General features: G+C 41.8%; 2 protein-coding genes across 4 annotated transcripts in view; one reads left to right on the plus strand and one right to left on the minus strand.

Moving 5' to 3' along the window:
- rsph9 (radial spoke head component 9) overlaps positions 1-8,257 on the plus strand; it is a 79,276-nt gene extending 71,019 nt beyond the window's left edge. For both annotated transcript variants that reach the window (XM_043687257.1, XM_043687256.1), the window contains one exon: positions 7,963-8,257. In XM_043687257.1, coding sequence (XP_043543192.1) covers positions 7,963-8,123 — 161 coding nt within the window. In that variant the 3' untranslated portion in view covers positions 8,124-8,257. The remainder of the gene's footprint in view (positions 1-7,962) is intronic.
- Positions 8,258-8,279: 22 nt separating this feature from the next.
- Positions 8,280-13,347, minus strand: part of mrps18a (mitochondrial ribosomal protein S18A) — an 89,912-nt gene continuing 84,844 nt past the window's right edge. For both annotated transcript variants that reach the window (XM_043687260.1, XM_043687258.1), the window contains one exon: positions 8,280-8,502. In XM_043687260.1, the coding sequence (XP_043543195.1) occupies positions 8,471-8,502 (32 nt within the window). In that variant the 3' untranslated portion in view covers positions 8,280-8,470. The remainder of the gene's footprint in view (positions 8,503-13,347) is intronic.

Below are 13,347 nucleotides of genomic sequence, written 5' to 3' on the forward strand. Positions count from 1 at the left end.
CCAGAGGAAGTGATGGAGGCTGGTACAATTGCAACATTTAAGAGGCATTTGGATGGATATATGAATAGGAAGGGTTTAGAGGGATATGGGCCGGGTGCTGGCAGGTGGGACTAGATTGGGTTGGGATATCTGGTCGACGTGGACAGGTTGGACCGAAGGGTCTGTTTCCATGCTTTATATCTCTATGACTCTATGACTGTATGACCTGGCCTCCACAGCCTTCTATGGCAGTGAATTCCATAGATTCTCATCTCGCTGACTGAAGACGTTTCTCCTTATCTCCGTTCTAAAACGTCTTCCCTTTACTCTAAGGCTGTGCCCTCAGGTCCTAGTCTCTCCTATCAATGGAAACAACTTCCCAACATCTATACTGTCCAGGCCATTCACTATTGTGGAAATTTCAATTAGATTCCCAACCCTCCCCAATCCTTCTGAACTCCATTGAGTATAAACCCAGAGTCCTCAAACATTCCTCATATGGTAAGCTTTTCATTCATGGGGCATTCTTGTCTACGTCATTCCTGAGATATAGGGTCCAAAACTGTGCACAATACCCCAAATGTGTTCTGACCAGAGCCTTATAGAGCCTCAAATATGAAGTCCTATCAAAGTAAATGCCATCATTGCACTTGCCTTCCTAACTACTGACACAACCTGCAGGTTTACTTTGAGAGAATCCTGGACTAGAATTCCCAAGTCTCTTCACATTCTAGACTTGTGAATTTTTTCCCTGTTTAGAAAATAGTCCCTTTCTCTCTCTTCTTCCTATCAAAGTGCATGACCTCACACTTTCTCAAATTGTACTCCAACTACAACTTCTTTGCCTACTCTCTCCTAACCTGTCCAAATCCTTCTGCAACCTCCCTGCCTCCTCAATGCTACCTGTCCTTCTACCTATCTTTGTATCATCTGCAAATTTAGCCAGAAAGCCCTCAGTTCCTTCATTTAGATCATTAATGTATGAAGTGAAAAGTTGTGGTCCCAACACTGAGCCTTACGGAACACCACTTGTCACTGGCTGTCACCCTGAGAAGGACCCTTTCATCCCCACTCTCTCCTTTCTGCCAGACAGCCACACTTCTATCCACGCTCTTACTTGTCTCTGTCACTTGTCTTATTCAGTAGCCTCCTGTGTGGCACCTTGTCAAAGGCCTTTGTGAAGTCCGGGTAGATAACATCCATTGGCTCTCCTTGGTCTAACCTGCTTCTGACTTAGGGTCATAGAGATGTACAGCACGGAAACAGACCTTTCAGTCCAACTTGTCCATGCCGACCAGATATCCTCACCTAATCTATCCCATTTGTCAGCACTTGGCCCATATCCCTCTAAACCCTTCCTATTCATATACCCATCCAAATGCCTTTTCCATGTTGTAATTGTACCAGCCTCCACCACTTCCTCTGGCAGCTCATTCCATCCACACACCATCTTCTGTGTGAAAACAATGCCCCTTAGATCCCTTTTAAATTTTTCCCCTCTCACCCTAAACCTATGCCCTCGAGTTCTGGACTCCTCCCAGCCCAGAGAAAAGACCTTGTTTATTTATTCTATCCATGCCCCTCACAATTTTATAAACCTCTATAAGGTCACTCCTCAGCCTCTGACGCTCCAGGGAAAATAGCCCCAGCCAATGCAACCTCTCCCTATAGCTCAAATTCTCCAACCTTAACAACATCCTTGTAAATCTTTACTGAACCCTTTCAAGTTTCACAACATCCTTCCGATAGGAGGGAAATCAGAATTGCACACAATATTCCAAAAGGGGACCTAATTTCTCAAAGAATTATAGCAGATTTGTCAGGCATGAGCTCCCCTTGCTGAAACCATGCTGACTTTGCCCTATTTTACCATATACTTGCAAGTATTCAGAAATGTCATCCTTCACAATGGATTCCAGGATTCTTACCCAGACTGAGGTTAGGCTAATTGGTCTATAATTTTCTGTCTTTTGCCTTACTCCCTTTTTAAACAAAGGTGTCAGGTTAGCAAATTTTTAGTCCTCTGGGACCCTCCCTGATTCTAGCAGTTCCTGAAGGATCACAATGAGTGTCTCTGCTATCTCTTCAGCTATCTTCCTTAGAACTCTGAGGTGTAGTCCATTTGGTCCAGGTGATTAATCCACCTTCAGGCCATTCAGTTTTTATACCGCCTTCTCCTTGGTGATGGCCACCATAATCAGCTCTGCCCCTTCACTCTCTTGAATTTTGGGGATATTATTCATGTCTTTCACCGTGAAGACTGACACAATTATTCATTCAGTTCCTCAGCTATTTCTTTGTTCCCCACTACTATCTCTCCAGTGTCATTTTCCAGCGGCCCAATGTCCTCTTTTGCCTAACCTGAAATCTGATGACCATTTAAGAAGTGACTTAAGTATGCAATAAATCATAGACAGGTACCTCCCGCTATCCAAACGTCGAGTGTCCCAGAAAACCTTTCGTATGTCGAAAATGGAGTAAAGCGAAGATGCATGATTTATATGGGAAAATGTTTTCCATTTTTCGCAAAAGCGAAAATCCTGTTTGGATTTGCGAAAACAGGAACTATTGCAGGTCTTTCATAAAAGCGAACTGGCGTAAAGCGGGGGATACCTGTATCACGTACTGACCACCACTTACCCATTATCCATTATATCTGAACTTCTCAACCATTTTGTTCTTAAAAATCTTTGTGATCCACCCTCTTATATCTCTCCACTTCAGGTGTGACACCAATGTTAAGATTACTCCTAACATCATTCTTTGTAGAATCATGAAATGGTTGCAGCAGAGCAGGAGGCGAAATGACCAAAATGTTCCTGTTGACGTCTGCAAAGCAACTCACTCTCCTGCCATTTTCCTGTAGCATTGCAAAACCATTCTCCTTAGGTGCTTATCCAATCCCTGATTTAATTTGTCGCCATCAATCTCTCAAACAATTGTGATGTAAACTATGAGATTATTTGTTGTGAGTTAGACTTTCTGATTCTTGAGCCAGTAACCAGTGGGTTTTCTATTTGTCTGAAGTTAATAATTAATTCCTTTGAAAGGTTCTTAAAGCCTGGCTTTACAGTGAATGGGTTTTATACTGTATCAATTGACTTTTGTTTATTTGGATTGCTTTGTGACCCAGCATGGTAAACAGGTCTGAAGGTTTGTTGGAGTTATTTTTAAGTTGAAGGGAAACACCCACAGCTGATTTTTTTTGTTTCACTTTTGACTTTGAGTGGAGCAATCCTGAGAAGTACTCTTGAGAAGGAAAGGATATACAGTGAACTCCATTACCTTTGAGTGAAGTGTTAGTGTTAGTCCCAGACCTGAAGTGTTGCAATAAAACCCTGAAGAGGTTACTTACATCTGAGTACATTTAAGCTTCTTCCTGCAGCTATCTCCAGTGTTAGTCCAAAGTTGAAGTCACATGTGTTTTACAGGAAGAAAAATAGTAAAATACAGTGAAAAGCTTTTCCATTGTCACCACAATCCAGCACCATTTTGAATAGTTTTAAGAATAAGAAAAAAAAGATATAGCTTAAAGAGTCCATGAGTCCTGATCCAGCTCCTCATCATCAACGCCTGTGCCCCCATCCCTCATCGACTGCCTCGGCTGCATCTAACCTGGACCCACCCAACATCGAAGTCGCCACTCTTCAGGCACTATCTTTCACTGCTGGGCCAAATATCCTTCACCACTGCCTAAGACAGTGCTGTAGTGGTACATCAAAATATGCTTGCTTTTGGACTGTATGCTATGTGTGTACATCTCAGAATCTTCAATGGCTCTTTTTATTTAACTTTCCCTGCCACTCCAAAGTATACTCCAAGGTACCTGTGTTTCTGTATCACCTTCAGAATTGTACCACTTATGCTATATGTATTATTAATTAAATGTTAGGTATTTATTATCATCTTTGCTCTTTTTTTCTACCAAAATGAATAAGGTCATACTTCTGTGTTAAATTTAAGCTATCATATCTGCCCATTCCACTGCCTGTGTCCCTTTGAAATTGACAATATTTCCAAGTCTTACATCATCATTTTGAAACCAAAGTCAAGGTAATTCAAATAGATCAAGAAAAGCTGTGATCCTCGCACCAACCCTGGGGGACCCCCACTATATAACTTCCTGCCATCCAAGAAATTACTGTTTACCACTCCTTTTTTTCCAGTTATTCAGCCAACTTCATATCTACCGTCCCCCCTCTATCCTTATATTCCACATTTTCTTTGTTGCAAGCTTGCTGTGTGGTGCTCTGTCAAATGCCTTTGCAAGTCGATAACCAGAACATCCATGACATGACCCTCAAGTTTTTCTGTTACTTTGTCAAGTCAGTTAGCTAAACACACGATTTTTCATTCACAATCTGTCCATACCACTTAACCTTCATTAAGTCACATTTATGCTAATGACTGATAATGTTGTCTCAAATTATAATTTCTTAAAGCTTTTCCCATCAGCAAGGTCAAACAAACTCAGCTGCAATTTGCTGGCTTAACCTTGTACACTATTCTGAACAAGAGTGTAACATTAGCCATTGTCCAGTCCTTTCCATCACCCTCTGTATATCTAAGCTAATTATTGGCCAGAACCTCTACCATGTCTACTTTTACTGTCCTTCATATCCTGAGGTGCACCCAGCTACTCCTGGTGACTTTAAGGAGAGCCAGCCTAATAGGTCCTTTTTGGCAATTTTTAGGCTTCACTTATATTCTTTTTCAAAATGAATTAGGTGGCTCTTTGTTCTTCTGTATAGAATGATCAAATGAATTCACTTGATTCTTAGCTATGGCACATGCTTCCAAGCCTAAATCCCCCTTGGATCCTTAATCAGTCCCATTTTATCTTTTGCTATCGCTTTACCATTTATATACATGTTTTAAAAAAACTCTTGAAACCCCATTATAGTAACTGTCAGTTTCTTTGGATACTCTGCCTTTGTTTCTGTTATTTATTTATGATCGCTTTTTCTGCATGGCCTATATTTAATCTCAGCTGCATTACCAAGGACAGATCCTGTATACGATGTTGATCTGACTAAGGTCTTTGAGATAAACAGCTTTGATGGATTTTGGAAGATAATGAAGAAATTAATTCCAATGGTTTGACAATCAGTTTGGTAACAGGATGCCCACGTGTCCTAGATAATGGGGAGTCTTCAGATCCATTCCTAGTTATTAATGAAATTAAAAATGACTGCATGTGAATATCAAACTCTTCAGCATGTTTTACTCTACTGTCTTTGCCGATGCTTTCCGTGATGGTGATCCTGAATTTGAAATCAGATCTCCTATGGACAGGAAGCTGATCAATCTGATTCAACTCCAGGCAAATAGCAAGACTCCAAAGACATACTTCATCATTTCCTGTTCGCCAGTTATTGTGAATATGCTGCCACTCTGGTGTTGGATAATATACAATGGGCTTGATCTCTAGTGTTTATGGCTCCTGTCTTAAAATCAGCATGAAGAAAACTAAAGTGATATATCAGCATGTTCCAGAAAAATCCTGTCTCAAGCCTAAGGTTTGAGTCCCTGACTAGACCTTAGCAGGAGAGGGTAAGTTCACATTTGCCGAGATGGGTGCAACTCCAACAACACTCAAGAAGCTTGACATCATTTAGGGCATATCTGCCTACTTGCTTGGCACTCCATCCTCAAACATTCTCTGACTGTGTTCCTGCTCTTATTAAATCTCTGCTCTGACTCTCTGCTTGTGTTTTTTTAAATCTCTGCAGCAACTCTTGGTTCCCATTCTATTTAAGTCCTCATTCTGACTTAGAACATAGAACATTACAGCGCAGTACAGGCCCTTTGGCCCTTGATGTTGCGCCGACCTGTCATACCAATCTGAAGCCCATCTAACCTACACTATTCCATGTACATCCATACGCTTGTCCAATGATGACTTAAATGTACTTAAAGTTGGCAAAGCATTCCATACCCTTACTACTCTCCGAGTAAAGAAACTACCTCTGACATCTGTCCTACATCCATCACCCCTCAATTTAAAGCTATGCCCCCTCGTACTCACCATCACCATACTTGGAAAAAGGCTCTCCCTATCCACCCTATCTAACCTGCTGATTATCTTATATGTCTCTATTAAGTCACTTTTCAACCTTCTTCTCTCCAACAAAAGCAGCCTCAAGTCCCTCAGCCTTTCCTCGTAAGACCTTCCCTCCATACCAGGCAACATCCTAGTAAATCTCCTCTGCACCCTTTCCAAAGCTTCCACATCCTTCTTATAATGCGGTGACCAGAACTGTACACAATACTCCAAGTGCAGCCGCACCAGAGCTTTGTACAGCTGCAGCATAACCTCATGGTTCCGGAACTCAATCCCTCTATTAATAAAAGCTAAAACACTGTATGCCTTCTTAACAACCCTGTCAATCTGGGTGGCAACTTTCAAGGTTCTGTGTATATGGACACAGAGATCTCTCTGCTCATCTACACTACCGAGAATCTTACCATTAGCCCAGTACTTTGCATTCCGGTTACTCCATTCAAAGTGAAACACCTCACACTTGTCCGCATTAAACTCCATTTGCCACTCTCAGCCCAGCTCTGCACCTTATCTATGTCTCTCTGTAACCTACAACATCTTTCGTCACTACTCCACCGACCTTAGTGACGTCTGCAAATTTACTAACCCATCCTTCTACGCCCTCATCCAGGTCGTTTATAAAAATGACTTTCTGCTCTTTCTTTTTAAATCTCTACACTCACCCTTTGCTCCTCCTTCAATTAAGAATCTTTAAATTTAGATTCCTCCTGGTCTAGTTCCATAACAAACTTCCACCTTATGATACAATGATCAAAAGATTCCATATAATAGACCCACATCATTTCCCAGAACTAGCTGAAGCAATACCTCTTCATAAGATCAGAAAAATAGGAGTAAGAGTAGGCCATTTGGATCCTGATGCCTATTAAACCATGCAATATGATCCTGGTTGATCTATATGTCGCTTTAACACCATTTTTCTGACAGCCTCACAATTCTTGACTCGCTGGCAGATCAAGCATTTGTCTAACTCAGAATATATTCAATGAGCCAGCGCTCTCCAGGGAAGATCATTCCAAACACATTTGCCTACAGGAAAATATCCATTGTTTCTTAACTATAACCAAGTGGATTCAGCCCTTGGTCTCTCTCTAGCACTAATATTCTTCTTTATGACCACATCCACCTGTCATCTGCTCTTTCTTTCCCTGCATTTTCTGAACATCTTGCATTAGGCATATTTACATTAAAAATAAAATAAAATCTGTACAGCATGGAAGCAGGCCGTTCAGCCATTAAGTCCACATCGACTGTCCAAACAGCATTCCTTGTGACCCTGCATTTCCCATGGCTAATCTTTCGACTGTGGGAGGAAACCCACGCAGACATGGGGAGAATGTGCAAACTCCACAAAGACACTTGCCCAAGGCTGGAATTGAACTCGGGTCCCTGGCACTGTGAGGCAGCAGTGCTAACCACTGAGGCACCGTGCTGGCCCATGGTGTACTGGGTCTTGCCCTTTTTGATCCAGGTCTTCATAATCATTACATCATATTCCCATTTGGTATGTACCTATAATTAACCTGATCTACCACATTCATGCATCTTCACATAGGTATGTAAACCTTTCAAACACATCTGAACAAAATGCTTTGCATCTTCCCATGTCTGAATCCCTTTCAGTAAAGCAGCTTAAAGTATTTTATTACAGGAGGAGAAATGCATGAGTGAAACCTGTTGCACAGTGCAATATTATCTGAAGATTGTGCATTTACATAGCCCCACCGGATCCAGTGGTTGCACGCCATGACCGAATTGCTGTATTTTTGATTGTTGCTCTATTCTGATGATGGTGCTGTTTTTGTTTGAGTTATGATAGCTTGGTTCAGGACAGGGCACTGTCACCTGTGCAAAAAGTTTGAAAGCTTCGCTCTGAGTGGACAGGAAGCTAACCAATGTTGTTGTGCTTGGGTTTGCAGTGTTCTGGAGTCTGCAGTACGAGAGGGGCAGCAAGCTGGTCATTCTTCAAAATCTTTTGTGGCTCGGCTTCATCTTCTTCCATGTGCCTGAGACTTCTCAGTACGGTTCCATCTACATGGGCCTAGGCGAGAGGAATATAGACTTTCCATTCATGATATGATACTCCCATCAATCAGAAAGCTCAACGAGCCAATACCTATTAACTTCTCTGATTTTAATTGATTTACTTCAAATTACACAATTAATTATATAAAAGACTACTGTCAACAAATGACATCTTTCTATATTTTAATAAATCTTATTTGAAAACTCTATATGCTGCAAATAACTTGTTTATTTAAAAAAAAAGATGCATTGTGGAAATTCAGTCAGTCAGATCACACCAGAGTCCCTATCAGTGTTTAATATAATTAGGCTTTTTCCCATAGACAACATTATTCTTCAGTATTGGGTCTCCCACAGGCATGCGGACTTTACACCACTTGAGGCCTTTCTTCAAGATGGGCTTCACCGAACCAACTGACCATCGAGTGAGGTATCTGTGTGAAACAAAAAATGATAAATTTTACCAATTATAATTGCAGAGGTCTAGGTGGTGAGGATTTAGACATGAAGCACTGTTAGTGTTTAACAATGACTGGTAAATCAGAAACCAAGATACCCCAATTACACAATGGTCTGGGGCTCCTGTGGCACAGTGGTAATGTCCCTTCCTCTTAGCCAGATATGTGTAATATCATCTCTGAACAGATTGATTAGAAAATAGAATGTATAGAATAGAATCCCTACAGTATGGAAACAGGCCCTTCAGCCCAACAAGTCCATACCAACCCTCCAAAAAGTATCCCACCCAAACCCATTTCCTATTACTCTACATTTATCCCTGCCTCATGCGCCTAACCTACACATCCCTGAACACTGGGCAATTTAGCTTGGCCAATTTACCTAACCTGTACATCTTTGGACCGTGGGAGGAAACTGGAGCACCCGGAGAAAACCCACGCAGTCACGGGGAGAATGTGCAAACGCCACAGAGATAGTCACCCGAGGCTGGAATCGAACCCAGGTCCCTGGCGCTGAGGCAGCAGTGCTAACCACTGAGCCACTGTGTTGCCCCATGTCTAACAAAAAAGATAAGACAGTGAGTAGCTGCTGAGTTGTAGAGAGACCAGGATCGGTGCGCACTCTGGTGAATTAGCTCCTCTCAGGAGAGATTAGACAGACTACAAAAGCATGGTAAAAATATACAGGTGACAAACTAATGTTGAACCGAAGTGTATCCAAGGCTAGTAGACCAGTGAGTTTAACTTCAGTGGTGGGGAAACCTCAACAAATTATTCGGGATTACACTAGCATTCACATAGTGGGTTAATTAGAAATTAACTCTTGACTCTTCCGAAAGGGGAAATGATGTTGAACTACCTTACGGGAGTTTTTTGAACTGGTAACAGAAAGGCTCGATGAAGGTAATGCTGTTGATGTAGCATTCATAGGTTTCCAAAAGGCTTTTGATACACTATCACACAACACTTAAAAAGGAAAGTTACAGGAACAGTAGCAATATGGAAACAAAATTGGATCAGTGATACGGAATAGAGGCAGATCAATGGATATTGTGCAGGCTGGAGGAACATTTGCAGTGGAGCTCCTCAGTATTGGGACCATTGCTGTTCCGGATATATATTAAAAATCTGGATCTTTGTGTGCAGGGGACAATTTTAAAGTTTGCCTATGGCACTAAACTTGGATGAATTGTAAACTGTGAGCAGGTCATTGTAGAACTCCAAACAGACATTGACAAGTTGGTGGAGTGGGCCGAGAGGTGACAAATAAGGTTCAATGCAGAGAAATATGGCGTGATGCATTTTGGTCAGTAGAACAGTGAAAGGCAATATAAAATAGGGGGTATAATTCTAAAGGGGGCACAGGAGCAGAGGTACCTGGGTGTATATGTGCACAGGTCACTGAAGGTGGCAGAACAAGTGGAGAGAGCAGTAAATAAAGTATACAGTACCCTCAGCTTTATTAATGGAGTGTAGATACAAGAGCAAGGAAGTGATGTTGAACTTGTAGAAGACACATGTTAGACATCAGCTGGAGTACAGTGGACAGTTGTGGGCACCACATCATAACAGAATAAGAATGCACTGTAGAGAGAGTGCTGAAGTGATTTATAAGAATGGTTCCAGGAATGAAAAAACTTCAGTTACGAGGACAGACTGAAGAAACTGTGGTCTCTTTGGAGAAAAGGCAGCTGAGGGGAGAAGCTGGTCCCACCAAAGAGGAGAGAGAACAAGATGGCATAGATTTAAAGTGAAGTGCAAACAAAGCAAGGATGATGGGAGAAAAAAAAAACGCTTTTACCCAGCGAGTAGCCTAGGGTATGGAAAGCACTGAATTGAATTGATCTTATTGTCATGTGTACCAAGGCACAGTGAAAAGATTACTTACAGAGTGGAAACAGGCCCTTCGGCCCAACAAGTTCACACTGACCCACCGAAGCACAACCCACCCAGACCCATTCCCCTACATTTACCCCTTCCCCTAACACTACGGGAAATTTAGCATGACCAATTAACCTGACCTGCACATTTTTGGACTGTGGGAGGAAACCAGAGCACCCGGAGGAAACCAGAGCACCCGGAGGAAACCCACGCAGACACGGAGAATGTGCAAACTCCACACAGTCAGTCGCCTGAGGCGGGAATTGAACCCGGGTCTCTGGCGCTGTGAGGCAGCAGTGCTAGCCACTGTGCCACCTTGCCACCCAGGAGCTTTGTCTTGCAAGCAACACAGGCAGAAAATGTGATGGAGGCAGGTTCAAGTGAGGCATTCAAGAGGGCACTAGGTAATAGAATTAATGGAGGTACAATGTGTCAAGTGATCTTCTTCACTGTAACAGATCTGAGATTCTGGGATTTGCAAACTCTGTCCCTACTGGTCCCTACAAGGACAAGGAGATAGTGGCAAAGTTGTGAAAAGCCAGATAATATATGGCCAAATGGGGATAGAGAAAACACAGTCTAACCTTGTCTTCACATGATGTCACAGAAACACTGAAAATAGTAGTGCCCCAGGCCCAACCCATCCTCAGCTGCTTCATCAATGATGTTCCTAGGCCAGAAGTGAGAAAAAGAAAATCTAAGCAGGAGCAGCAATAGGCTGTTTGGCCCTGGAGTCTGCTCCACTATTTATTACGATCATGTCTGATCACCTAACTCTATAGCCTGTTGCTGGTTTCCTCTCCCATATCCTTTGATCCCTGAAGTCTCAACTGCGATATCAAAGTTCTTCTTGAAATTTTTGAATTTGACCGCTTTCCGTAACAGTGAATTTCCCTGGCTTACCACTCTCTGGGTGAAGAAATTATTCATCTCATTCAGAAATAATTTACCCCGAAACCTTCGAAAGTCAACATATTCACTTTACCGCCAAAATCAACAGCGAGTGAAAAGGGTCAGAACCCTAATCTGCATCCTCCTTTCTGAGCAGAGGAAACAAATTCAAATTTACTGTCTCATTTGCTGCTGCAGATGTAAGTAAAGCCTGAACACTCCCGGCCAGATGACCAGTTGAGGCAACATGAGTTTTATTGAGTAAGAGGTGATATATGTTAGAATGGCTGATAAATCAACAAGTTGCAGTTAAATTATAGTCATTCATGACTGTTTTTTTCAAACTACCTTCCGACTCACAGTGAAATCAGCCATTAATAGATCCTGTGAAAGTAACTTCTCTTCCCTTTGTAAAAAGTGGATAACCTTTAGGAGTTCATTACTGAAGCTTATAAAAGATTTTTTTTTAATGCTAAAAGTAACATGGGAGCAGCTGGTTAATTCTCCCAGTCTGCAATAAAACACTTTTAATACACTTAGTCAACATTTGACACAGTTCGTCTAATAGCACAAAGTGGAGAGGAAAAATATATCACTCGAGCCAATTGTAACTACTGCAATTTCTACAAAATACAAAAAAAGTCCATGTCTAAGATTTTAATGATGCTTTTACAGGTTAAGACACGTTCCTCCTGCAATCAACTATTGTCTGCTCGAGTAAATCAGTCTGAGTATGTTTCTATCCTCAGCTGATACAGCCTCTTGTCTCAGGCAGGACTGCTATGTTCAAGGCCCACTTCAGGCAAACAGCTGGATTGAAGACCCACAAAGTTCAAGTGACGTTACAGACTGTTTAACAAAGAGTCTCCCTAGCCTGTGGAATTTTCACCCCAAATCTCCCTGTATCTCCTTGTAGACATTTCTTAAAGCCTACCTTTGACTGGTCCAGAAACGTGCTCACATCTCCACAAGCCATTTCCTAACGTGTGAAGGCGGTATAAAAATGCACGGAGTTATTGTCTTATCCAGCTTTCTACCTTTCCCAACATCCAGCACCAACCATTTGTGTGGTCATTCACCTAATTGCTGTTTGTGGAATCTTGCCATGCAATTGTTGCCCACATAACAAGTCATCATGCTTAAAATATTACAGTATGTAAGCAGTCTTTTAATCCCTATGCAAAAGCAAGTATTTACTGACAGATGTGCCTGCATAAGATTTCACAGAATATGCAACAGTGGTCAGACTTGTCAAATCAGCACTTCTAGGTGCTTATGTAGTGTTCTGGTCTTTGTCTGGGTTCCATAATCTGGGTCTTGGTGTCTCACCTAAATAAATCCTCTTTTCTTATCCCGGAGGCAGATTCCTAGACTTGGTGTTTTGTGGTTTAGAAGTCTGCCACCAGGATAAAGGTTACTAGATTTAGCAGAGCAAATGTTCAGATGGCTCAAGGTGTATATGGTCCCAAATTCTCAAAACAAACTCCAGTCAACCTCATCAAATCTTCAAAATCATGTCTCCATCAGCATATCTGGTCCTGTTGGATTGGCCAGTGTAGTGGGATTTTATGGGTCCGTGCCAATTAAAGTTGCAAATTCTTCTTGTGATTCTTTCATCACAAAATATGATCAACTGGAGCTGACTCTATACCAAGGAAAGATTGTACAGCACTGTGAAATTATGGATGTCATACACCAGACACCTTTTAAGTACATCCTTAAGGACACCTTTTGTTCAACACCAAACTTAATGAAGCGGTTTGAATGGCTGATTGCAGACGACGTGAGCATGTGTATGAGAAAGAAGCATTAATAGCAGACTTGGATGGCATCACTGCAACAGGTATTTCCTTGTGTTGCAGGATTCAATTTGATCTCTCAAAGTATGGCGCAAATCTGGAAGCCTATAATCGGACCAGCAAGGTACTTTCCATTTAAACAGACCATGTGAATCTTCCACATACCATCATTTACACTTCATTAAAATCCTGGTGAGAACAGAAGAAAAGCTGTTTAAACAGACTGTTTCCTCACATTCACGATGCATTC

Source organism: Chiloscyllium plagiosum, chromosome 3, assembly GCF_004010195.1.
Source record: "Chiloscyllium plagiosum isolate BGI_BamShark_2017 chromosome 3, ASM401019v2, whole genome shotgun sequence".
Taxonomy (NCBI): Eukaryota; Metazoa; Chordata; class Chondrichthyes; order Orectolobiformes; family Hemiscylliidae; genus Chiloscyllium; species Chiloscyllium plagiosum.